Below are 27,097 nucleotides of genomic sequence, written 5' to 3'. Positions count from 1 at the left end.
TTAAAGAAAAAGGTCCAGAAGTCCAGCAATATGTGCTAGGGTCTCACTAGGAGAGGGGATGATGCAATACAATGATAAATTCCCTAACACCCAGGATATTTATGTCTTCATAATCCAACTCCCACCAACAGAACACTAAATCTAGGAGCCACCTAATGTACTGGTCCAAGTTCCCACAAAAGAACCAGACCTCACGCAATATTATTTTGTTATGAATGGCTTGAAAGGTGCCCAAATGCAATTTTTTGTTAATATTGCAATACTTAAATAATAAAATAGAACAATGTATGACAATTGTCTATAGCAATTAAACTACATTACAGGAAAATCTTGAAGTGAATGGACTTTCTGCAGCCAGCAGTACCAGTTCACTTTTAAGACATTCCTCTAAGGCCATGTTAACAGCATCCTAGTTCTGTGAAGTCAGATCAATGTGAGACTCCTTTGACAGAATTGACACTGAAATTTATATTTTCACAAATGGAATACAGGTTTTTTTTGCATTCAAGAAAAGTTAACACTCCAAGAAAAGACCCTCCCGCCCTACCAAAAAAACAGGGAAAACAAGCAACCCAGTAAAAATACTATTGTGCGCAGGCTGCTGAATCAATGACACTGACGTCGTTTTCGCTTTCACTTAATTTTGTGGTTAAATGTGAAGGAAAAACGTCAAATAGCCTCAAGGATTCTTTGAAGGAGAGGCATCACAAGGGGGTTGAATCTTTGAGAAGCACCAATAAGTTCAACATCCGATAAACAAGGATATTTAAGAACGCTTCTACTAGAGTAAATCTGTATATGTGTAAATATGATTCCACCATAGTTAATATTGATCCAGCTGTGCTACTCCTAATCCCTATACGCAGGGATTATAAATTCTATTGCAGACATGGAACAGTTTTTTTATACCATGGCCTATCTGTTGGAAGACAAACAAAAGTCACACTGTAATACTGTATTTTGTGTGATTTCAAGTAGGTAGAATTAATTGTAAAAGTAAATTTTGTATACTCAAACGTACACTAAACCTTAATGGTTAATACTCAAAAATCCTGATTTCACATCTCGTTGTAGGAGCATGCAAAAAAGTATAACAATCTGACATGATGTTATTTAACATACCTTGTTTTGCTTCCACCCTATATCAAGTGCGTTGTGATACTGTACCAAATGGCGGCATTACCAAATTCATACCGGGCGAGTATCAGCTTGATCAAGACAATTTAGAAAAACATTTCTACAAGAGGGAAAGCTTATTCGTGGACCTTCAACCCTAACATCCAACATGCTTTGCTTAGGTTTACAGATCTCGAAGCTACATTTGGCTCTGCTTCCACACAGACAAACGTTTTTGTGCATCTGTTGCTTTTCTTAATCAACATCAGAGTACAGAGCTTATTTAAAACAATGAATTAATTACTTTTCATGAACTTTGATGACTCTGTGCACTATCGGAATATCTCGACCTTCAACTTTGAAGACTACGATTTCACCGGCTCGGATAGCATCTTCCTGGAAATTTGTTAGGAACAACAGGTCTCCTCTGTGAAACGCTGGCTCCATACTTCCACTATGAATACAAAAAGAAGCAAAATAAAGTATTATCCACTAGGGAAAAGCAGAGAAGTGTGAACAGTAGGATGAACCTAGTCCAGTACAAAAGGAATTACACTTCACTACTAGGATTGAATGGACCAAGACACCACTTAATATACAATACAGCCATTTTATTTCGTAAGTAAGCTTATTAACGGTCAACACATTCTTCACATAGAACAGGCCTAATTTTAAGTGAAGTGTTACTTTACTATAAAGGCATTTCTGGGGGATGTTATGGTTTAATGATCTGAGTGGTAGGGGCATGAATCCAGGTGGTAGCTGGGTTCCTGTGCCTATTTCCATCCCAAACAGTAAACAAGCGATAATGTTGGTGGTCATGTCCATGCTGCCAAAACCTAACCTGAACTCTGCATGCCTTTTTTATGGTTAAGAAGCAGAAAGTAAATACCCCAGTGATTCAAGCCAATAGACCTGTCTGTGTTCCAGTCAGTCAGAGTCCATCATCGGATGCGAGACCAAAATATCAGGGAGCATTTCTCTGCCTATTTTTTACTAAAGCACTGAAATGTATTCTGTGTGTAAATGCACTTAATTATTATTCACATCTCTCAGAATGGAGCTTTTAATTTTTTTTTTTAAAGTGAGGAAAATGTACTCACCAATACAGTTCCTTCAGGACGTCACTCGTGGGGGGATTAAAAAAATTGAAAATTGCCCTTTCACCATTTATCGGTTGCTTATTAGAAACGCTGTTTACTAGGGAAAGATGTCCATTATCTTAGCAACTGAAATGTTGTCGCAATGGTTCCTAACAAGATGTTCAATCGATGGGAACTGAGGCCCAATACCACAACACCAATACTAGTTTGAATCGTATATTATATTTGACTTACCTGTGCTGTTAACACCCAGAATAACTGAAATTTAAACTGATTGCATAAAACATTTGAGGAAAATAAGGTCAAAGGAGAGGAATACAATTTAGATTTCGGGGAATACGAACAAGCTACAGTAATACAATATGTAATCATGAGTTAAGGTAAAAGATCTAATGCGCTCAGCAATCAGCCACAGGAAGTATCTTTTCAGCACTCCCTGCAGTTTATTTTACTTCGAACATACCCCAAGATACAGTGATTACAGCACCATCACATAGTAAAAGCTTCCATTTGGACTAGTGTGATTTCTGGTGAATAGACTGAATATTGTGAAAGCCGTCCTACTTCCAACATTATTTCTATTGCCTGACATCTTTATCAAGAAAACAGGCCACTTCATCTATTAATGCAATGCAAGAATCTGAGCTTCAGTATTGTTAAGGTCCGGTTGTCTCACAGTTATACATCTGTTAATCTTAGTTTGGTGGGTATCCATTTTTAGGTCAAGTGGCTGTTAAAGGCACATCAGCTTAAAATGTTCTGCCAGGTGGCATTTCTCCCATTTGAGGGTTAAACTAAATTTTGATTATGTTATTGAATATTACACCATTCAGACTTCGATACTGCTCAGTAGTAAGCGGGGTGGTCTTCTAAATGTTGTCCTGCCTGCCTGGGTCATTTTAAAAAATGCTTTATGAATGCCTTACAAATTAAACAATTATCTGTATACATCCGAGGAGGCTGGCCCCTTTATTTTCCTTTTTCAACATGCATTGCAATATTTTACTTGGGCCTCACCTGCGGGATGAAGAGGTGAGAGGGTGAGTAAATATTACTATCAGAAACCTGGGTTTCAAAACTCTGCTGCTGATAGCAATTTGTTTCAAAAGGATGTGTCAAACTCTAGCCTTGATTAATTATTAAAAACAAAAACCTATGGTTTTTCACTTGTCTGAGGGCAGGTCTCTCTCAGCTTGCACCCAATACACACTTATCATGCCCTCAAAGTTCACTCTGGCTTTGCAACGCGGTAGGGGAAATTGGGATTCGGAATTAGGCCATATATTGACATCTTGCATAGGCTTTGGTTATGCAGGAAAATTCTATTGCTTTGAGATGGGGCTTTCCAACGGGTGGACTTAGTTTTGCGTCCATCTCTGTCCAGAGTCCCACTACTTCGTATGCTGGGTTTGTTTCCTTCCAGTATTGGGCTGTCTAATGGCAAGCTCCTTTGGGCTTACAGAGCTCCCTTAGTTGCTAAGAAACATATCCTAACATTCTGGAACAGTGACACTTGCCCCTGTGTGGATGTTTGGCTGCTGAGTTTGTCACTCCTTTCTAGTTTTCATGCGAACAAACAGCACCACGGATGTGATGGGGTGCATTTAATGATTTATATGTTTAGCTGCACTATTTTTTTCTCTTTTCTCTCTTCTTTCTTTCTCCTGGTCTCTACTTTTCCAGTCCATTCCCCTTGTAAATGATGAATGCATGTATATTTTAAATGTTGTGATGTAGCAATTCTTTAAATTGCTTCCTTTGTGTTATCTTTAAAACAAACAATACACATAAAATAAATGCTCCCCAAACATGTCCAGGTGGCTTACTTTGGAGTTGATTGGTCCCACCAACTGAAGGGGAGAAGTCGTCCTTTGCAGGTCTTCTTTAGTCGAGGCGAATTCGGAGCTTCAGCGCTGCAGCAGGCCTTCACCGGGCAAACCAACGGTCCAGGAGTTGCAGCAGGCGTCTCTTCCAAGTTCTTCTTCCAATTCCTTCATCCAGAGGTTGACTCTGCCTTCCAAGCAGGTTTCTCCCAATCCTTTGCAGGCAAAGCATTCAATCACACAACAGGGTGGCTGTCCTGTGAGGAAAGCCCTGCAGCCAATCACCCATGGGTGCATTCCTGTAACCAAGGAGAAGAAGCACATGGAGTTTCAGGCACCTCCCTCGCTTCCTGCCCTACCAGACACGTTGGAGCCAGAGGCGGGCTTCACCAGTGAATCCCGCTAAAGACTTAATGGACAAAGGGACCAAACCACGCAGAATAAACCTCAAGAAGAAACTTTCCAACAATAAATCACGAAAAAAATAAGACCAGGGCCATTTTGACAAAATGGGCACCCATTGGTGCTTTACTGCAGCTGCAAGTCCAGCCTGCGGTAGAAACACAAAATGGTAGGAAAAAGTAAACCACTGCCACCAGCCATTAATTGTAGAAAGTGTAACATAAAATGTTACATGAGAAACTAGACAAATGGGATACTAAATAACCCCTGCAGCACCCTATTTTAAGATGGTGTGAGCTGGGTCTATAAAGTTACAAAATGTAGGTAACGACAATTTCACTTACCTTCTCTTGGTAAAAATACTGTTTCCAAGTGTACTGATTTAATCCTTTGGGAAATCTAAGACTTCCCTGTGCCATGTAAAGATGATGCCTATGGCGTTTGTCAGACTCAAAGTCAAAACAAACAGAGTCCAAACCACAGAAAAATACATGAGAGAGTGGGGAAAAAGCTCTCACTCTCTCTAGGTTAGAAATGAACAGTCCTAAGGTCCAGCAAAAAGAGCTGGGGGTCTCTCAGGTAGAGAGGAATTAGCACATTTCTGAGAATTCTCCCTAACACTCAAGGTCCTAGGGGAGTGGTCATCAGAGAATTAAAAGGATGAGTATAGAAAAGGGAGCTTGGAGTGGAGAGCATCAGAGTAAGTAGGATACATGCAGGAGTGCAGTGGTGATAAGAGTGTTTACCACAGAATCCAGATTGAAGTTGATCCCAAAGGCAACTATCCCCAAAGTACGTTGTGATCTATTAAAGACCACCTGATCATTTGAATAATAGAGGGGGAGGGAAATTGGGTAATAGTTTGCCAGGATGTTTGGGTCTGCAGAGGCTTTCTTGAAAATGGTTAGGACCGGTGCAGATATGAATAAGGCAGGTAAGAGTACAGCAGCAATGGTGAGGTTAAAGAGCTCAGCACCATAATGGCAGGTGATTGAGATGGTCCTTGATCGTTTGATAAGACTGATCAACTGGAGTGCAAGATGGCTTGGCGCTGCGCAGGATGGAGGATAATTTGTTAGGCGAGGTAGGAAGAAATAGTTGAGAGTAGAAAGGGTAGCAGGGATAGGTGCTAGACATAAGAAGAGTGAGGGAGGCAGAGAGGAGGGCTGTGACAAAAAGGTAAGAGGCAATGGATACTGGCTTAGATGGTGTGAGCAAAGATTGCAGGGTAGATCAAAGTTGGCAGGGGTGATTGAGAATGGAGGAGATTAGCTTTGCACAGTCAGAGGATTTGGCAGGGCCCAGTGCAGAGACAAGAGCAACGAGGAAATATGTATAGGCTATGCATAGGGTGGGGGATGTGAATGTATGTGCAGGATAGTGTACTTCAACATAAGTGAGGTTAGTCATTAAGTGCAGTCCAAAGCGAACAGCTAAACTCAGAAAAAGCATGGTCGATGTAAGATGAACAAAGAGGTGGAGGGGTGGGGAGTGAATGAAAACATCTTGAGAAAAGAACTTCAACAGCTTCCCTGTGCTTTGCTAGCGTGGAGGAATGACTTTCGGGACTTGGCCCAACTGGCTCTTAATAAAAGTAGACAGCTGATAAACATCACATTTGTTGTGGACTGCTTTCGAAGATGGAAAGCAGAAGTGAAAGCCGAGCCCAAAATTCTGCGTCTAAAGAACATAAGGGGGCTTGGAGATGGAAGACGCCTTTAGAAAAAATTCAAAGCTCAGTGAGGAAAAACAAACATTCCGCTGGTCTCTTGATCATGGATCGGGCATGCATTATTCATTAGTGTCAATGTTGTCATGCCCTTTGCTATTCCAGGTTCAATGTGAAAGGTCTCTGGTGCTCACCAGCATTCCATTAGCTACTGTCTCTTCACCTTTGGGTTTACGTTCATGGTTTTCATGCCAATCTTAGAGGTTTCACCCTTGCTGCACGTTACAGTGTCTCAATCCATCAAAAGGCATGTTGAGAAGTCTGGCCTGCACATCTGTTGCGAACCCCAACTTCCTCAACCACGCAAATCTGTGTAGCACTGTGCTTTCAGCCAAGGATCTGCTGATACTATCAGCAGTATCCAGTCCAGACTTGAGACATTCCCCCATTGCCTCCTTTCCATCTTTGACAATATTCAGGAAGCCTTCCCTTTCCTCGCCTTTCGGAATATGATCAGCTGCTGCCGAAATGCGGTCCCACTGGGTATGGGTGAACCTGGCCAGGGTACAGGTGACATTAGTTGACTTAAGAGCCATGCTACCCGAAGTAAAAACTTTACGGGCCCAAGCACCCACCTTCATATCCTCTCTATCCAGAGGGATAGAAGGATATGCAGTCTGTCTTGAGGTAGTTGCAGCTTGAATAACCAGACTTTCTGGAGTGGGATGCCCATTTAAATATTCAGGATCAGAACTAGAAGTTCTATATTTCTTAGGAAAATTACTGTTTACTGCAGCAATATTGTCAGGAACTTGCCAGTTTTTTCCACCGTTCTCTGAAGTGCCCTATGGAAGGGGAGAACTGGATCCTTCTGGGGGCCCGATCAAGTATGTCCGTCATATCGTCCTGATCAAAATTGGGTGAGGCTCTACCCCAGCCCATGTATTCCACCACTCTATTCATTAAACTCCTGTACCCTGAATCTGCAGGGTCAGGTTTTGCAACCTCTAGCTCAGGTGACGTATCAATGCCACTAGCAGAGTGAAGGGTGTCACACAGGTCTCTCATTTTCGATTCTGGATCGATTAGTTCTTCTGGGACCTCTCTAGTACCATATTGTACTCCAAAAGGAGAAACCTCCTCTCCTTCAGAGCCACTTTCTTCAAAAATTGAAAACAGACTTAAAGAAGTCTGATTTTGGTAAAGGAGTAAATCTCCTGTCTTGTTCATAAGGTTTGGACGAAGGAATCGACGGAAACTTCGATGGTATCGAAGGAATCTTCGAGGACACTGATGTCGAAGCTGTCGGCGCCGATGAAGTCGCTGATGTTTTCGACAACTTTTGTTTTTTATATGGTGTCAGAGAAATACTCGACTCTCGAGGAATCTTCAACGAATTGGCTCGAGTTTTACGAGTTTCATCCATACCACTGGGTTTTACCACAGTAGTTCCTGACTTCCCTGTGTCGTCCGATGGAGCAACAGGGATCCGGCTCTTCTGAAGGTTCTTTGAGGGGCGTCGAGGCCGCATTCTCAAAGACCTTCATCATCTTCCTTGTAAAATCTTCCAATTTTCTTGGGGAATCCGACTTAGTAGGGCATCGTAGCAATTCGGTAGATGAATCGGATGATGACGAGGGAGATCTATGTCTCCTTTTTACTTTTTTTGAAGAGGAAGATGAAGAGCGCCTCAATCTACTACGAGATCGAGATCTCTTAGAGTGTCTATGACGATCCGATTCTTTCGAATAGCTCGATTTTTGATGTCTTTTCGACGAGGCCTTCGGGGCATTACAAGCTTCCCGCCCCACCGCCAGTTTACCTTTCCTCTCACGAAGGGTCTTCTCAGTCATCGACTGACAGGAGCCACAGTCGCCGGCTCGATGGTTTGAACCTAGGCACCAAAGACAAACGCGGTGAGGATCTGTGATCGACATCTTCGATACACTTTTTAAACCCCGTCTTGGGAGTAGAAGGGGTAGATGAAGACGAAATTTTCAAAAGAAAATTTCGAAGCGCGCCGTTTGAGAGCGAAGCAATCGGAAAAACAGAACTGAAACCAACCGGCGCGGCACGTGCCTTTTATACTGATGGTGACGTCAACACGGTACGGAGCCCGTCGAGGGACATCAACGCCACGTCCTTGTGCACAGCGCCCTCTGCCGATAAAACTTTTTGCTGAAGCAGCAAAGCTGGCAGGATACGATTATCATAAGATGAGGAATACGTGGGAGCGCACAATCCATTCGAAGTAGCCATTCAATGGCTTCCGGTCCTTGGTCATGTGGTATGGAGTTGTAGAGGATCTTTACATCTGCTGTGAACAGGATGTCTTGTTCTTCTATCTTCAAAGCGTTGAGTATATGCAAGAAATGTGTATTATCTTTGATGTATGTACTGGTAGCTTGTATGAGGTGTTGGATGAATGAGTCCAGGTATGTTCCAAGTGGTTGTAGAATACTGCCGGTTGCCGAAACTATGGGGCGACCGGGTGGTTTTGTTGGATCTTAGGTAAAGTATAGAAGATGGGTGTTATAGATAGTTCCTGGTTCAATGTGAAATCCAACTGTCTCTTCTGCTTTGACCAATAATGTTTAGAGATTAGTTCTCATCGCTGGTGTAGAGTCTTCGTCAATTGAGGCATATATATATTCCTGTCCAGTAATTGTGTCTCACATTCTTTGTTGTAGTCATCGGTGTCAGGGACAACTAAACCTTCACCTTTGTCTGCGGATTTAAATTTAATGATTGTGTCTGCAAACAATGTTTGAATGATACTGAGCTCGCTACGACTGAAGCTTCTACGTTTGGGACATGCATAAGATAATTTCTGTAGGTCGGCAGTGACCATTCTTTGAAATAAATCAACGATGGGGTAGTTGGTAGGAATGATGAAACTGCTTTTTGGTATAAATTCAGTGAATTCAGGTTGTTTGAGGGATTCTTCCATGTTCTCCACATCGTCCGAAAGAACGCTTTGAGTCTTAACTTTCTGGAAAATGTGAATAATTCCACTTTTTCAAACAAGTTAGAGCTGTAAGTGGGCACGACGTTGAGGCCTTTTTAGAGTACATTAAGGTTAATTTGTGTGAATGTTCTCTTAGATAAGTTCACAACTAGGTTCTCTCTGGATTCTGTCGTGTTGTTTGGTGTTGCGTTTCTCTTCCTGTGTCCTCTCCTGGACTTTTGCCTCTTCCTCCTCTGCCTAAAAAAATGTTTGTTGATGATGTTGGGAGTTCAGTTATACTGTTTGTACTGTCAGTTCCTGTTCTTTGAGATTCTTATGCATTGTTACCAGTCGTTTCTGGACCCTGTGCTGCTTTAATCACAGGAGCTTGGGTTGTATCTGTTTTGCGGTGCCGCATTCTGTTTATATTTGTCCATCCAGGCATATACTACTTCGTTAAGTTAGACGAATGCATCTTGTCTAAAGTTGCATAGTTTGTTTTCTAGTTCTGTGCGGTACTGCGTCAAAGTGTTGGTGATGTCGTCTAATATTTTCTCTAAATCGGTGGCTGAGAGGGCGTTGTTGAGTTCAGCTTCCCAATACAGGGAAGACGATTTTTCTGAAAGGTCACGCCACCTGTGATAGTAGTAACATAATCTACAGTCTGAAGTGTCTGTGCGGAAATGTCTGACAAACCACAAGGAAAGCCAAACTCTGTTGGAACCTTCATAGACCCAACACCCAGACAAGCAACATGAGATCCCCAATATCCCTCCACTTCCAAGAGGCCAGACATCAAATATCACAAATAAAATTTCAAATATTGAAAACTATTGAGAAAAGACAAGGGGATGCAGCATCTCAAGATTACTTGACCAGAGGGAAATCTTTTGAATAGAAAAAGTTTAATTCATTATACGCAGCTCAATGCAGAAGCAGGAACAATCCAGCGGTGGTGTGGCCTCTTCAAGGTGGACCAGGTGGTCCACTAAAGCCGCCGAGACCGCTGCAGCAACAGCTCTGCAGAGCCGCACAGATCTGAGAAGAAAGCAGGAAGATGGACTGAACACGTACAGAGGCAGCAGCGACCCGGGAAGAACCAGTCATACACCCCAGTGAAGATACAGGCAAACTGGAGTTGCAAGAAAGCTGGGTGGGGTCCAAGCAGCCCAAAGAGTCAAGAGTGCCTCAGCAGTGATCTCCCTCGTCCCACTGCTAACACAAGAAACCATAAATCTCAAGGGTGCCTCAGGAGTGAACTCCCTCGCCCAGTGGGAAACCCAGCGTATATAAAAGAAACCAAAAGAACAATGAACTTCAGGGAGTTCTCCCTAATCATCAAAAGTCCTGATAAAGTTACAGCAAGAAGGAGAAGATATGAAAAAGCCTTAACTCTTGTTCACAAACATGTGGGAGGAATTAAATAGACTTCTAAGGACTTGTCCTAAGGTCTATCAAGGATGTCTCCAGAGCTCTTCTAGATGGACCAAAAGGTGTAGGCAACCCGATTGCAAGAGACGGCTGATAAGTGTTAGGGATAATTTTCATTTCTGTGCCAATTCCCTTTAACCTTAGAGACCCCCAGCTCTTTTGCTGGACTCAGGGATTTTTTATTTTTACTCCAGAGTGAGTGAGACTTTTTCCTACTCCCTTGTGTGTTTTTCTGACTAGGATTTTGTGTTTCTGGTTGTTTAATGGAGTCTGGTAAACTCCATAGGCATCTGCTTTTTGCATTGTGACACAAAGCACCTTTTATGCAGTGCCACTGGTAAGTCCCTTGGACTTCTCTTAATATTCCAAAAACATTTTCTTGGGTGAACTGCTGTTCCCAAGAATAATAAGATGACTTTTATCTTACTTACCTTTCTTGTGTGGGTCCAGCACACACCACCCTATGTGGAGTGCTGTATCCCACTTCTCATGTAACATTCTGTTACACTAACTAACTTGAATGGCTGATTTTTCAACTGAAGTACAACACTCAAGGGTGACAATTTTCCCGAAAATACCGTAGACTTCTTTTTTCACCATTTCTTGCGAGTTAGTTCCTTCTGGGCTTTTACTTTGAATCAGGTTTCAGTCCTTTGTGCATTTTTTGCCTTTGGCGGGCTTCAGCCCTGAAGCCCCCCCATGCTCCAGTGTGTCTGGAAAGGCAGGAAGTGAGGGAGGGTCCCGAAAGTTCTCTGCTCTTTGACTGTAGGTGTGTCTGAGTGAACTCAGTTCTGATTGGCCAGCTGGCTGTCCGGAAGGACAGCCACCCTGCTGGGTGATTGACAGCCTAGGGCTGTGAATGAATGGAAACTTGCTTAAAAGGTGATATTTTTGGGACTAGAAGCAGAGTTGACCACTGGAGGACAACATCAGACAAAGAAGATGTGAAGAGACGCCAGCAGCACGCACCTGGACCGCAAAGTATCCAGTGAAGCCCTGCAGCTGTGCTGACCCTGTTTTCATTTCAACTGGGAAGACTTCCTCTTTGGGCTGGTGGGACCAATAACCATAAAACAAGCTTTATTTTGGCACAACCCCCGACTTGCTGTGACTTTCCAAGGCTGCAGAACCTCAATGCCCGGGGTCTCCTGACCATCATCGAGTGCATTGTCTTTGTAAGTGCGAATCCGGCCAAAATTTCGTGGACATCCAGAGGACAATACAAAAGCAGGAAATCTTCATCCATAGTCCCCTCACCAGAGTCCAGGACCAAGGGATCAAGTAACTTCCAACCGGAGCTCTTAGTTTTTCTTTGGCGCTGAGAAAAAGGTGCTAAAAAGGTGCCAAAACCACAAAAGGCCGCTGAATCAAGGAGAATCCATTGCTGCAGAGTCTCTCTCTCTCTCTCTCTCTCTCTCTCGTGCAGCCGCAGAAGCCCACCAGCCGTCCTCCCTTTGATCACCACGACCAAGGACCAGTAAAGGGTCTGCTACACTGCAACAGGAAGGCATCAGCTGGAACAAATTTTCAGGTACTGTGGAGCTTGGGGTACATCTACCTTTTGCCAACTGTGGTGCTTCCTAGTTTGGGGGAGTACTATTTTAAACCTTTTTGAGTTGGCCTCAAATCAACTGCACTGTTCTCACAGCTTGTGCTTCTTCAAAGTGGCTCCTCTTCAGCTTCTGTGATTTTCTATTGAAATACTGACTATTTCAAAATATTTTCTAAGAAGAACTCATCAGGACTTTCAACTGGCCCATTGACATTGGCTGTCCTGGCACCCTAAAGGCACCCTTCTGAAACTATGGCTTTGGCAGTGCTTGTTCCCTTAAAGGTTTTCATTGTTGAACACTATTATTGCTGGGATAAAAGACGGCCTAAATTTCTCTGGGAGAATCTAACTGTTTTACTGCTTACAAAGTGCGTTTGATCTGGCTAACTTTTCCCTCCTTGAAACTCAATACTGTAATGTTGATCACAAATAAGTGCCAATACTGGGGTTTCAAATGATGTCACTCAGCGAGCTGGAATATGTTCAGCATAAGAAAAGTTTACTCACCTACTTTATTGCTCTTGTTAAATTGAATCCTAACTTTGGGATTAATGTTACTATTAGTTTCTGGTGTGTGCAAGTGTGTGTATGTGTGTGTTTGTTAAGTGTGTTTGTTTGTTAAGTGTGCATGTAAAAGTGTGCGTGTGCGTGCGTGCGTGTGTGTGTTTGAGAGTGATATGGGATACATTACTCACCGTAATCGTATTTCTGATGCTTGTATCTGCTTAGATTCACATGCTGTGCATAGGCCGACATCTAGTGGAAGCTGCAGAGTATTACAGTTTGTTTTTCGAAACTCGGAAAAGGGCGTCGACACAGGGCGTGCCAGTAATACTATCCCTAGTGTGACGTCCACTGTACCCATGATCCCTCACGCGTCTAAGACCCTCAGATTGTGTTTTTTCTGACATGAGGTAGCATGAGGAGTAGCGCGAGTACAGATAATCCAAGCTGATAGATAGAAAGGTAAGACTACAAGCATCCATGCGCCTTCTCTCAGAGGGGAGAAAGGGTGGGTCGCATGTGAATCTAAGCAGATACAAGCATCAGAAATACGATTACGGTGAGTAATGTATCCCTTCTGAGGCTTGTGGAATCTGCTTATATCAATTGCTGTGCATAGATTAGCGAGCAGTACCTGAAGAAGGAGGTGGGATGTGAGAAGGGTCATGAGTAAATAAATGTCTTAGAACCACTTGTCCCACTTGTTTATCTGTCTTGGAATGAGTGTCAATGCAGTAGTGCTGAGTAAAAGTGTGAATAGAGCTCCAAGTAGCTGCTTTGCAAATTGTGTCAAGAGGTACATTTGCAATGAAAGCCAGAGTGGCCCCAATGCCCTTTTGTAGAGTGGGTCCTAGGTGTGAAAGGCAGAGTTATTTCAGAAAGTGAGTAACACAGCTGGATACAGTTAATAATCCACTTTAGACGCGATCCCCCTCTCTGCCTGTAGCTACGGAGACAAACAGCTGATCGGTTTTCCTTAGCGGTCTGGTCTTGTTTACATAGTAGAGGACCGCCCTACGCACATCTAGTGTGTGTAGTTTCACCTCAGCCGAGCTTTGTGGGAAGAAAGCCGGAAGCTCGATGGACTGGTTCATGTGGAATTTTGAAATAAACTTAGGTGAGAACCTAGGGTATGTGCGTAAAACCACTTTATCTTTATGGACAGTAAAGAAGAGATCTTGCACCGACAGAGCCTGAATTTCACTGACTCTTCTTATAGATGTAATTGCTACTAAGAAGGCCATTTTGTAAGTCAGGTGTTTGAGACTGCTTTTATGCATGGGCTCGAATGGGGGGCCCATGAGCTTAGATAGCACCACGTTAAGGTCCCATCCTGGTGGTGGGTTTGAAATAGGAGGGTGAAGTCTCTTTACTCCTTCCATGAAGGCTTTAATACTGGTACTTTCCACCACGACACCTTATTATGGTAAGTGGTGTATGCTGACAGGGCTGCCAGGTGTACCTTCAGTGAGTTAAAAACCAGTCCTGCCTCCAGCAGGTGCAGCATGTATGTAACAATAGTGGAAGGAGTGCAATCAACTGGGTTGATTTGTATATTCTGGCACCAGATAAAAAATATCTTTCATTTGTCAAAGTAGCAGTGCCTCGTGTTAGGTTTCCTAGATTCCTTTAGGATGTCCATACACCTCTGTGGTAAATTGAGATGTCCGAACTCTATGACCTCAGGAGCCCTGCTGCCAGGTTCATTGAGTTGGGTTGAGGATGCACTGTTTGACCTTGGTGCTGGGACAGTAGGTTGTACCAGCCCGGATGTTTGATGGGTTTGCACACCGGCAATCTGCGTAAGTGTGGGAACCACGGTTGTCTTGCCCACATGGGAGCAACTAGGACGAGCGTCATCGATTCTCTGTTCATCTTGTTGACCACCTTCCTGATTAGAGGAGTTGGTGGAAAAGCGTAAGCAAACATCCCTGACCAGTTCATCCACAGGGCGTTCCATTGGGAGTCTGGTTGGGGGAACCTGGATGCAAATCCTGGGCATTGTCTATTTTCACTTGTGGCAAATAGGTCTATAGTGGGGAAACCCCACTGAGAGAAGATATCTTCTACGACTTCTCTGTGTAGACACCATTCGTGTTCCTCTGGGAGGGGGTCTCTGCTCAGAGCATCCGCTAGAGAATTGAGATCCCCTGGAACATGTTGCGATGACAGGAAGATGTTCGGTCTGGGTGCCCATATCCAGATTTTCTGGGCAAGCTTGGACAGATTTGGCGACCGAGTCCTTCCTTGCTTGTTCAGGTAGAACATGGCTGTAGTGCTGTCCGTCCGGATTTGCACTGACAGATTTAACAGGCAGGGCTCGAACGCTTGAAGTGTTCTCAATACTGCCAGAAGCTCTAACAGGTTGATGTGATTCTTGGCCACTGAGTGCAACCAGAGACCCTGAGCTGTGTGGTGGAGATGGTGACTCCCCACCCCGTCAGGCATGCATCGGTTGTGACTACCGCCTGTATCTCTGGATCGTAAAAGGGTTTCCCCTTGGACAGATTCTCTCTTGTCCACCAGTGAAGGCTTTGTACAAGTGTTGGCGAAACGACCACTAGATCGTCCAACTGACCACTTGCCTGAGACCATTGTTTCGCCAACCATTCCTGCACGAGACGCATGCGCAGGCGCGGTGGGGGACCAGGTAAATACATGACGCCATCATGCCCAGCAAACGCATTGCTTTGCGTACCGTTATCTGGCGACCGGACTGATATTGTGGAATTTGCAGCAGTATATTCCGAATTCTTTCCTCGGAAAGAAAGGCCAACCCCTCTTGAGTGTCTAGGATAGCTCCTAAGAACTGTTTGGATGTGCTTGGCACCAGACTGGACTTTTTCTCGTTTATTGAGAAGCCCAATTCGAAGAGGAGGTTGATTGTCCTTTGAAAGTTTGCTCTGCAAATTACTGGGGTCTCCCCCATTATGAGCCAGTCGTCCAGGTAAGGGTACACCGGGATTGCCTCCCTGCGTAGGTGTGTTGCCGCCACCGCCAGTACCTTGGTGAATACCCTTGGAGCCGAAGCTATCCCGAAGGGCAGTACCTTGAACTGGTAGTGCCGACTGTCCACCTTGAAGCGCAAGTACTTTCTGTGCGCTGGGAACATGCAAATATGAAAATAGGCATCTTTCATGTCCAATGTTGCCATGTAATCCCCCTTTTTTAGGAGGGGGATTACCTCCTGGAGAGTAGTCATGTAAAACCTTTGGTTTGAAACAAGTGGGAAGGCGTCCTGCCACTTACTTTGGAACCGTTTACCTATATGTTTTGGTAAAGGCTAAATTCTTTCGCATGCTAGGTATGGCAATGGCTTTGTTATTTGGTTAACTGTCATAGGTATTCTAAAAAGATGAGCAAGAAAAGCCCTTTGAGAGTGCATCATAGCATGCTTTTATTATTTTGCTAGTGCTAGTAGGTGCACAACATATTTTATGCATTAGAATTTTTCAAGAAATAATGCTATTTCATAATAATAACATTTTAAGTCAAAAATACATTCATCTTGTTTTGGAAATGTATTAGAAAAGAAAAGTGTGAGTGATAAACATAATTGTGACAAACGTTCAGCAAATACAAAATATCTAACACATGTAGTACACAGAGTCACCATCAATAATGTTTTTTTGTGTCTTGAGTGGATCATATATGCAAGACAGCATGGTGTCTGTGAGCTCTAAAAGAGACAGGGACCTAGTCGTTGGTCAACGTCAGGAATCAGATCAGGTAATGGAACGGGATTGTGGGAATGGAGCCGTCAAGGTTATGTAAACCTGTGACGTTTCGGCAATGAGCCTTCTTCTTGGGCCTCGACTTGGTCTCCCCTGTGTGTAGAAGAGAGGGAGAAAGTAAAAAAGGGTTTTGAGTAAAAATGGGGGACAAACTTGCTGTAGAGTTCATCTAAAAAGAGGGATGAGTCTAGTTCTAGTCTGACCTGCATGCATTAAAAACTAGTTGGGACCAAATGGGGGTACAACAATAAAGTTGCCCTATCGCTTGCTGGCACTTAAATACTAACCTGGACGAAGGACCGGGGTTCAAATTGACTTCTCGATGTTTAAGACGGGGAGTTCTTTTGAACTGTCCGACATCAGTTTTTAACAAGGAGAAATTTGAAAGTAGATGGTAAATCTATTGGAAATGCTAGAAAGTGGAAAACGGAAATGGAGACAGAAAGCAACAATGTGTGTCTTAGTGAAGTTGGGATTCAAATACAAACTCCACAGCTAATCATATACCCTGAGAAGTGACCATGCAGTACCTGGGGCACAGTAGTGTGCTGCCCGCAAAGGGTGATGGGCTGGATGCTGCGAAACTTTTGGGGCTTGACATACTTGTTTGCAGGCCGTAAGTCCAATACTGGGCGCATTGTCAGATCTTTTTTTGGCACAAGGAAGTACATTGAATAAATACCCTTGTTTACCTGGTGTCCCGGGCCGAGTTCTATCGCGTCCTTTGCTAGCAGATTGATGATCTCCTCGAGGAGGATCTTCTGGTGGTCCAAAGAATGTATTTTTTGTCATGGAGGATGGTTTCGGGGACGCTCTAACAGTTCTATGCAGTACCCTGCGGATACTGTGGACAGCACCCATCTGTCTGATGTGATCCCTTCCCAAGCTTGGGTGAAGTTGGAAATGCGTCCCCCCTACTGGGGTTGCGTGAGAAGGGACCCTGAACGGAGAATCACTGTTTTGGTGGAGGCGTGCCGCCTCCTCTACTAGGGCTGCCTCTATCTTTCCCACGTCCTCTTTTATTAACCCTGCCGTAACCCTGGGTAGACTGTTGATTATTATTGCTCCACAGTGTACCCTGCCCCTGGGAATAGTTAGATCCTCTCTGGGAATTTTGGCCGTGTGGGCGACGAAAATTGCCATTCCCTCTCCGATTAGAGGGTTTATTGGTTAGTTGGCCTAGGGATTTGAGTGTTTCATACTCGTCCTTGTCATTTTTCAGCACGTCCTCGACCACCTTACCAAACAACAGATCCGGCTCCACCGGTTTATCTAACAATGATGCTTGGGTTTCAGCTTTGAATCCAGACTGCCGTAACCAAGCGTGTCTCTTGATAACAGTTCCTTCTGCTATCAATCTGCCGGCGTTATCCGCGACATCAAAGGTTGCTTTTAAAATGCAACCGGGCATGGCTCTTCCCTCCGCCGAAACTTGTGCCAACTGGCTCTTTAAGGGTTCTGGGGCGGAGTCTATGAGTGCGGCGACTTCTTCCCACTGATGGCAGTTGTAGCTGGCCAACAGGGTGGTGGAGTTGGCAATCCTTGTCTGGTAGGCAGAGGTGGAGGCTACTTTCCTGCCCAAACCATACAGTTTCTTGCTCTCCTTGTTGGGAGGAGCTTCGGACGATGACAAGGGTGTTCCCGCCCTCTTACGGGTGTTTGTAACAACCAGGGAGTCCGGCTTCAGATGCCCCCTTATATACAGTGGGTCTGATTGGGCTGCCCTGAAAAGTTTCTCAATCCTGGGGTTCACTGCTCTGGTGAGGTTAGGATTTACGAGTGAAGGATCTATTCTTCTCTGAATAGACTTCAGGATAGGGATGGCCTGAGCAACAGGCCTCCTTTCTCCCACTAACTCCTCGGCGAAGTCCCTCTCCTCTTGAGCACCCTGGGTGTCAATGTGGAAATGTTCAGCTGCTCGAGACAGAACTTCATTTAGGAGAGGTTGGTTGTGGACAGGGGAGTCGGTAACCGGGGGTTCCTTCTCTACCAGGAAATCTACTCTGTAGGTTTCCGGGTCGTCCTCATCCTCTTCTTGGTCCTCATCATCCCCATAGTAGCCCGTACCAGTTTGTTCTTCCAACATGCCCAAATCTGGATCCTCACAAAAGGATGTCTCTCCTTGATACTGAAAGTAGGGCTGTACATAGAAGGGGTCCGAAGACCGTGTTGGTGTTTCAAACCGGGCCTTTTACTTGGAGGTATAGGATCCTTAGAGCCTGAGGGTGCTGACCCGTCGGGAGTGTAAAAGAGAATGTGTTCAGGGTTTTTTGCGTAAAAATCTGCCAATGATGACATCCTTGACATGACCCTGTCTATGTCATCACTAGACCATTCTCTAGAACTGGGAATGACTCTTTCTGGAAGTTTTTCTGACTTATCCTGACTAGACTTGGTGGTCTGAGCAGGGGTCTTTGTGATAGCAGAAGACTTGGACTTGTCTGTCTGTTTATGAGGAGTGGAGTGTTTTAAAGGTGTGGAAGTAGGCAGAGGCTGCTTCCTTTGTTGTTTTTCCCCCTCCCCGTGAGTGGAAGAGTGTTTCCCCTGTTTTTTAGGAGTTTGGGGGCCGCCGTAACGCAGTCTGCAGGCGCCGACTCCAGGAGTGCGGTCTGGGGATGGAAGTCGGCTTCGTCCTCCGACGATCGAACTTCCGTTATCTTGGGGAGCGAGGCATTCTTGGCAACAGTGAATGATTGTCTGGAGTCATGCGGCGATCTTGATCGAGAATGCCCAGAGGACGCCGATTCGGTCCGTTCTCCATGTGCCTCTTTTCCGAGAACTCGACGTGCGCGTTGAGTCCCGGTTGGACTTCATGTGTTTTGTGGAAGTGCTGTGGGAAGCGCTTGTGTCGTTGGGGGTCTTCCCCATAGCCACCCTGCCTGACGGCCTTCCGAGGTCGGGGACTTGCGCTCGGCTGTCTTTCGACACCATAATGCCCTTGCCGTCAGAAAGCACGGGGTCGCTGCCATCGATGAAGGTGCCCTCCGCTGCCATGGCCTCTTGACACCTGGCATGGTGGGCCCAACGCTTGATCGAACGGTCCTTAAGTGTTTTGGGTTTAAACCTACTAAACGCTCTGCAGTTTGCCTCGGGGTGGTCCGTCGGCAAGCAGAGATTGCACGTGGCGTGCCCTTCGACCCAAGGGTACTTGCGGTTGCACTTGGGGCAGAATTGGAAAGCGGTACCCTCCATATGCACCTTGTGGCAGCGGGCTTGTAAGTGTAGGAATATATACCTATATACCAAAAGAGTGTAGAGTATGTCCACCCCCCACACTCCCTACTTGCAGGGCCGAGGCCAGCGGCCTTCCAAGGCCCGGGCCGAGGCCAGAGGCCTTTCGAGGCCCAGTTCTGTCGTGCAGCTGTACGACGGTCGAATTCTTCTCCGGGCCGGCATCGAGTGTGGAAGTTCAGTGACTCGTCGTTGGGGTGGAGAAATGGTTAAATTTAACAATATTTAGCAAAAGTATGGCTAATGCTTCCGACCAGTATGGCGGAAAAAAACAATCTGAGGGTCCTAGACGCGTGAGGGATCATGGGTACAGTGGACGTCACACTAGGGATAGTATTACTGGCACGCCCTGTGTTTTCGCCCTTTTTCGAGTTTCGAAAAAAATACTGTAATACTCTGCAGCTTCCACTAGATGTCGGCCTATGCACAGCATGTGATCTAAGCAGATTCCACAAGCCTCAGAAATATATATATAAATAAGTGTTTACTTGGATACCTGTCTTTACTAATTTAATTGTACAGCTCTACAGCTCACATTACCCCTCTTAAGATTAGCCTGGCTGCTCAGTCACTACCAACGTGTGTACTACAGGCCTATATTAAAAGGTGGGTTGCCTAATGCCAAGAGAAGTCTTGTTAAGTCCCACACCAGTTACACTGTACACATTCTTACCTAATAAGTCAACCCAAGAATGGATGTTTCACCAGGAGAAGGGAGTCAATTCTCCTGGTGGACTGGATTAGAAGTTCAATGAACGCCTTTTCTTCCTGGTTTATTTGTTAGTGTTAGGGATAGAGTAGTAGGTTTGGCGAGAGGACCGCATTTTGCTTTCTTTTAAATTCCATCCTGACAAACACTAGAGATATCCTATCCTGTGTTGAGGTACAGAAAACCCCTCTAGGATTATGGAGAGGTAGGTTTCCCTCTTTATATTGAATAAAAGTCTGTAGCCAAAATGATACCATCTTGTCAGCCTCCTTACTCCATCACGACAAACATCTAGTGTGGAAACAGTTACGTGGTGCGAGTTCTAGCTCCCAATCACACCATGGTTTGTGTAATGTAGTCTACATTTTCTCTTAACAGCACCCTATGTTTGAGATGCTCTTGCTACATTAAATAGCCTCTAATGTGATGCGCTGCTCCTTGGAACTAGGTCCTCACAACATGAAACATATCTATTATATGTATATACAATTCTCAAATCAACATTCCCGGGGAAGGTCGTGAAAACTGGATCTTTCAGGATAGGGTTTTATCTTTTTTCCAGTGACGGGGCATGTCATTTATGTGCTGATCAATTAAACGTATAACATGCATTACTCACCGTAACAGCATTTCTGATGATTTTATCTGCTTAGATTCACATGCTGTGCATATGGTCCGACATCCAGTGGTAACCGCTGAGTATTGCATCTTGTCTTTCGGGGACCAAAAGGGGACGTTGGCATAGGCATGTCTGTAACAGTATCCCTATCGTGACGTGTAGTATACCCAAAAACACTCACACGCCGAGGTCCCTCCGATTGTATTTTTTCTGCTATGAGGGAGCACAAGGCTATTGTGAGTGAGTGCATAGAAAAAGTAGTAAGACATCTATGGCCTTCCACCCAAGCGGGGAGGCAGGGTGGGCGCATGTGAATCTAAGCAGATACAATCATCAGAAATGTTATTACGGTGAGTAATGCATGTCTTCTGATGCTTGTTAATCTGCTTAGAATCACATGCTGTGCATAGACTAGCGAGCAGTACCCGGAGTTGGAGGTGGGTTGTAAGTAGGAACAGTAGTGAAAAGATGTCTTAATACTGCTAGTCCCACCTGAGAATCAGATCTAAAATCAGTGTCTAAGCAATAGTGTTTTGTAAAAGGTGTGTACAGAACTCCAGGTTGCCACTTTGCAAATGGACTCAAGGGGAACATTTGCAATGAATGCTATGGAAGCCCCAGTGGCCCGAGTAGAGTGTGCTCTAGGCTTGAAGGGCAGTTCTCTCTTAGCAAGAGTATAACATAGTGTGATGCATTTGACAATCCACCTTGAGATAGCTGATTTAGAGACAGGATCCCCTTCTCTACTATCTGCCACTGAAACAAAAAAACGTTTGTCTTCCTCAGTAGTTTTGCTAGGTAAAACACGACTTACCTGCGCACATCTAGCCTGTGTAGGCTCCTTTCGGCCATGCTAGTGGGATTATGGAAGAAAGTGGGTAGTTCAACTTATTGGTTCACATGGAACATCGAAATGAATTTAGGCGCAAACCAGGGATGAGAGCGCAGAACCACCTTATCCCTGTGGACTGCAACAAAAGGGTCTAGAACTGAAAGGTCCTGAAGTTCACTAATCCTTCTAATAGAAGTGATAGCCACTAGGAAGGCCGTTTTATAAGTAAGGTCTTTTAGACTTGCTTTATGCATTGGTTCAAAGGGAGACCCCACGAGTCTGGTCAATACAACAGTTAGATCCCATCTGGGAGCTAGGTTAAAAACGGGGGGATGAATTCTCTTAACCCCTTCCATAAAGGCCTTAATAACAGGTATTTTCCACCACAACACCTTCTGTTGTGACGTAGTGTAAGCTGAGAGAGCAGCTAGGTGAACCTGTAGGGAATTAAAAACCAGTCCTGAGTCTAACAAGTGGGTCAGGTATAACACAATGTGGGTAGGAGAGCAGTCAATTGGGTTGATGCCCTTGATATTGCACCAGATGACAAAGCATTTCCACTTACTGGAATAGCAATACCGGGCATTAGGTTTCCTAAGTATGTCCATGCATCTCTGAGGGAGTTGAAGGTGTACGATCTCTATGACCTCAGGAGCCAGGCCGCTAAGTTCAGAGTTTGTGGGCATGGGTGTAGTGTTTCCCTCTGTCCTGAGACAAAATGTTGTACAGGCAGGGCAACTTCATCGGAGGCGAGAGCGACATCTCCATCAGATGAGAGAACCAGGGTTGGTGGGCCCACATGGGAGCCACCAATATCATTGTGACTGGTTCCTGGTGCATCTTGTTCACCATCTTGTTGATTAGGGGAGTGGGGGGTTCTTGCAAAAGCATAAACAAATTTCCCTGACCATGTTATCCAGAGCCCGTCCCCCTTGGAGCGGTTCTGGGGTACCTGGAGGCATTGGGTGTTCTCCTGAGTGTCGAACAAGTCGTGCTCTGGGAAGCCCCATTCTGCGACGACATTGGAGATGATGTCTTTGTGCAGACGCCATTCGTACTCTATGGGTAGTGGGAAATCTCTGCTGTGCACATCCACCGAGAACGTGTTGGGACACCAGAAACATCTTGTGTTTGAGAGCCCACATCCAAATGTTCTGGGACAGCTTGGATAGCCCTGGAGTGTGTGTGCCTCCCTGTTTGTTTAGGTAATACATGGCTGTGATGCTGCCTGTCAAGATCAGAACTGTCCTCCCCTGTAGCTGTGTCTGAAAGGCCTTCAGTGCTTTGAATACTGCCAATAGCTGTAACAGGTTTATGTGGTTGGACACTACTTGAGGGGACCACACTCCAGGCGCTGTCTGTTGTAGCAGATGATCCCACCCACCCCGTGAGAGATGCGTCTGTCGTGAGAGTGACTTCTACTGCAGGGGTGGTTAAGGACTTCCCCTTCTAGAGGTTTTCCCTCCACCACCACTGCAGAGAGATAACGAGAGCTGGCGAGACAACTATTAGATCTTCCCATTGTCCGCTGGCCTGACACCACTGGCTGTTGCATGATCAGAGGGTAGATTATTTCATAACGACACCCTTGTGATTCCACTGGTTATTCTTTATCTTCTTACTTGCTAGCAACCATTCTTTAACCACTGTAGAGAGAGGCTCTTGGGATCATATCTACAACTATACACTTTGTGGGACATAGAAGTAGCGGCTTTACATTAGCCACTAATATACCCAAGTTTTCCATGAATGCTGCCCACGTAAATGCTGAATTGATTTTGCTATTCACAATGACATTGCTTTAGGTGTGTGTAGAAATAGGGGGGGGGGCACTATGGACTGTTAATCTCTTTGATGTACTGGATAAAGACTAAGACCATCTTTTGGTATGATCGTTAAACATTATTTTTGCTTTTCCGTTCTAAATTAGTTCAAAATTTGGCTCTTGAAGAAGAGAATGGATTCTCGAAACGCGTCAGCCATTTTAATTGTTTATTTATCTACAAAATCCTTTGTTCCTTTGTGTTGATTTTCTGCATCTAAGAATCTAATGTGAAAGAAATCAATTAAATAATTGCCTTTTTTTATGAAGATAGTGTTTTGAAGGCCATATGTTCAAGATACATTCATTAAATAACAATATTTTGATATGAATAATTATTAAACCGTTATAGAACGGACTAGTAATAGTGTGGAGGGGACAGGAGGGCTCCACAATTTTGGACCCTCTTCTTCTCTTTACATATTGGTAGTAGTGGACCTGTGCCAGATCCACTTTTCCTCCCCCGCACCTTGAAAAACTTTAAATGTAATACATTTTTGAACTCTTACTTAATAAGTTTGGAGTGCATCCAAACATCTTTCTACCACTGGCTGTTGAGCCACTCTTGCATGGGACGCATGCACAGCCGCACGCGAGGAACTAAATAAATGCATGACACCATCATTCCTAGCAGTCGCATGGCCTTGCGTACCGTCACTTCCCGACTGGCTACATATTGAGGGATCTGAAACAGCATGCTCTGAACCCTCTCGTTGGAGGGGAAGACAACGCCGTATTTGGTCCGAATTAGAGCCCCCAGAAACTGTTTGACTTGACTGGGGTCTAAGGAACAAGTTACTTACCTGTAACTGTTGTTCTCCAGCATGGGTCTGGCATGGATTCGCATGCTCAAATATTCCCCGTCGTCAGGCCGGGAATCCTCGGTAAAGAAAAAATCAGTATCAGTTTCATTTCTGATCTGTCTTTCTCAGTAGTAACCAATCACTGGTCTATGGGTCATACTGCCCCCAGCCAATGACTGCTCTCTCCCTATGCCCCGCCTCTGGCAGCCATCTTCAGATTTGGTAGCACGCAAAGTGGCAGTATGACCAAGTGAAGAGCCGTAGAGGGGCAGGACGGAGGGTTTGCATGTGAATCCATGCCAGACCCAGGCTGGAGAACAACAGTTACAGGTAAGTAACCTGTTCCTTCTCCAGCATGGGGTCTGGCATGGATTCACATGCTCATGAATATAAGAATACATAGCAGTACACACATGCACAACCAACGGGAGGTGGAAAAAAGGCTGAACATTAAGCATTACATCAAAACTCAACATTAAGCAGTTCTTACCTCCTCACCAGGCTCACCTTAGGCGAACAGGTTGCGCAGCACCGCTTGGCTGACCCTGGACTCCTCCATGGAATCCCGGTCGACGGAGTAGAATCTCGTGAAGGTGTGCGTCGACCTCCACGTAGCAGCCCTGCAGATGTCCAGCAGGGGCACACCAGACAAGAACGCCGTAGTAGCAGCGATAGCTAGAACATTGTGGTGGTGTTGTCGGTGAAGATTCTCACCACCTTCCCCTTGAGGGACGGGAGAAAGGACCTGAGGGCCCAGAACACTGCACGGAGCTCCAGGATGTTGATGTGGAGCGTCTTCTCCTCCGGAAGCCAAAGGCCTCTCGCGTGAAGTTCCCCGGTGTGCGCTCCCCACCTTTCCAGGGAGGCATCCGTCGTCACCATTATCTGGTGGGATGGGGTCTGAAAGTCTTTGCCCGGCGTCAGATGGGCGCGGGTGCCCCACCACTGGATCGCTCATTAGACGGTCTCGTTGAGCGGGATCCTGTTCTCGAAGCTGTCCTTTGCTTGGATCCAGTGGGAGTCGAGGAACTCTTGCAGAGGGTGCATCCGAAGCCTGCACAGGCGCACAAGATATATGCAGGAGGACATCATCCCGAGGAGGGACTTGATGGACCTCACCATGGAAGTCTGACCAGGTGGGATTTGGGAAAGTTGATGGAGAATCCCAGGTCCGTGAGCAGCTGGATGGTCTTTGCTGTGTGGTCTATGGCGAGCTCTCTTGTCCTTGCTCAGATGAGCCAGTCGTCCAGGTAGGGGTAGACGTGGATCCCCTGCAGGCGCAGCCACGCCGCCACCAGTGCGAAGCACTTGGTGAATACTCTGGGTGCCGACTTCAGTCCAACAAGGGGGCGATCTTGTACCATAATTCCCTGTCGTAGCGGGACACGATCACAAGGGCGTTGGCCGCCTTAATCGTTGTTGCCGCCGACGAGATAACTCGTCGTCCCATTGCATCCAGCTTCTTCCCTTCGCCGTCAGGCGGGGAAGTTGACGTTGAGGCCGATGCCCCCCCCCCCCGCTTACTTCTTGGCCACCGCTGAGACGACCGAGTCAGGGGTCGGTTGTGCCCTAAGGCACAAAGGGGTCGCGTCGGGGACCCGGTACTTCTTCTCGTACCGATCCCTCTTGGCAGGCGTCGTAGACGGGTTCATGAGAAGGGTGAGACCCTCGTCCCAGATGTCATCCAGCAGAGGCACGGCGAGGACTGCCTTCCTCTTGGCCTCGCGCCGTTGGTAAAGGAAACCTTCCTCCTTCTTCTCTTCGGGGCAGAGCTGAAAAAGCTCAGATGCCCTGGCGATCATTGCATGGAAAGATCCAATCTCGTCGGACGGGGAGGCCCGGGCTGGCGATGGGAGCTCTGTCCCGTCGTCACTGCCATCGTCGTCGGTACCCGTCGTGGCCGTGTCCGTTCCCGTGTCATCCCCAGGGACGGGGGACGTGGGTAAAGGCTGAGCAGGCCGCGAGGGCTGAGAAGGCGGGGCTGGATGGATCCGTCTTCTCTTGTTCGGGGGCTTCCTGCCGGGCCCGGCTCTGGCTCCTCCGTCGAGCCTGGTTCCGGATCCTCCGTCGGTGGTAAGGGCAATCTCGTCCTCATCTCCGAACATATTGCCAACAAAATGGCCGCCGAGTTATCCTGCGGCTACGGAAGCGACGGGTGACTAGGACCCTCGCCGGTGCTGCCGTCACTCTCGTCGTCGCCCTCGTCTGGATCCCTCCCGTGGGGACCGGCCTCTTCGACGCTCTCGTCGAGGCCTTCTAAGACTTCTACCAGCTCCTCCTCGGATGCTGTGTCCTTGTCCACAATGGCCACCAGCCACCCCCCCCCTCTTTTTCCGCCGGGGTCTTCACAGGGGTCTTTTCGATGGGTCTGAAAGAGGCTTCCCTCCGCGGAGGCAGGGAGACTCTGGGCCCTGAGGTCGCCTCCACTGGTGTAGCCTCCACAGGCTGCGCCAGGGCCGCCGAGACTCCCTCGATAGAGGCCTTGGCCGGGTGAATCAAGGCCTTCACCGCCTTAGGCGTGCTTGAGGCCTTCACCTTGGGGGGAGGGTCACCGCCTCGCTTCCCCTCGGCCGAATCCTTCAAGATCGACCAGGGCCTCTCCAGAAGCTTACCGGGTTCTCGGATTTCCTCTTCCCCGAACCAGAGAATTTGGCTCGTGGTTGATGGTGCTGGGGAAGGCGCGCCCTGCCTGGCAGCCGAAGAGCCTGACCGTTCGGCGCTCCCAGTGCTTGCGGACTCGCGGTGCTTTGCCTTCTGTTGGGCCCCCGTCGCCGGGGCGCCCTCACAGGACTTAGAAGAC

General features: G+C 46.2%; 1 protein-coding gene across 4 annotated transcripts in view; it reads right to left on the bottom strand.

The window, feature by feature from the left end:
- SEC11C (SEC11 homolog C, signal peptidase complex subunit) overlaps window positions 1–27,097 on the bottom strand; it is a 249,361-nt gene that overhangs the window by 128,103 nt on the left and 94,161 nt on the right. For all 4 annotated transcript variants that reach the window (XM_069627067.1, XM_069627064.1, XM_069627066.1 and 1 more), the window contains exon 4: window positions 1,421–1,570. In XM_069627067.1, coding sequence (XP_069483168.1) covers window positions 1,421–1,570 — 150 coding nt within the window. The remainder of the gene's footprint in view (window positions 1–1,420; window positions 1,571–27,097) is intronic.

Source organism: Ambystoma mexicanum, chromosome 6p (assembly GCF_040938575.1).
Source record: "Ambystoma mexicanum isolate Mex_15411 chromosome 6p, UKY_AmexF1_1, whole genome shotgun sequence".
Lineage (NCBI taxonomy): Eukaryota > Metazoa > Chordata > Amphibia > Caudata > Ambystomatidae > Ambystoma > Ambystoma mexicanum.
Note: the sequence above shows the minus strand (reverse complement) of the source record. Positions and strands in the feature narration are given on the sequence as shown.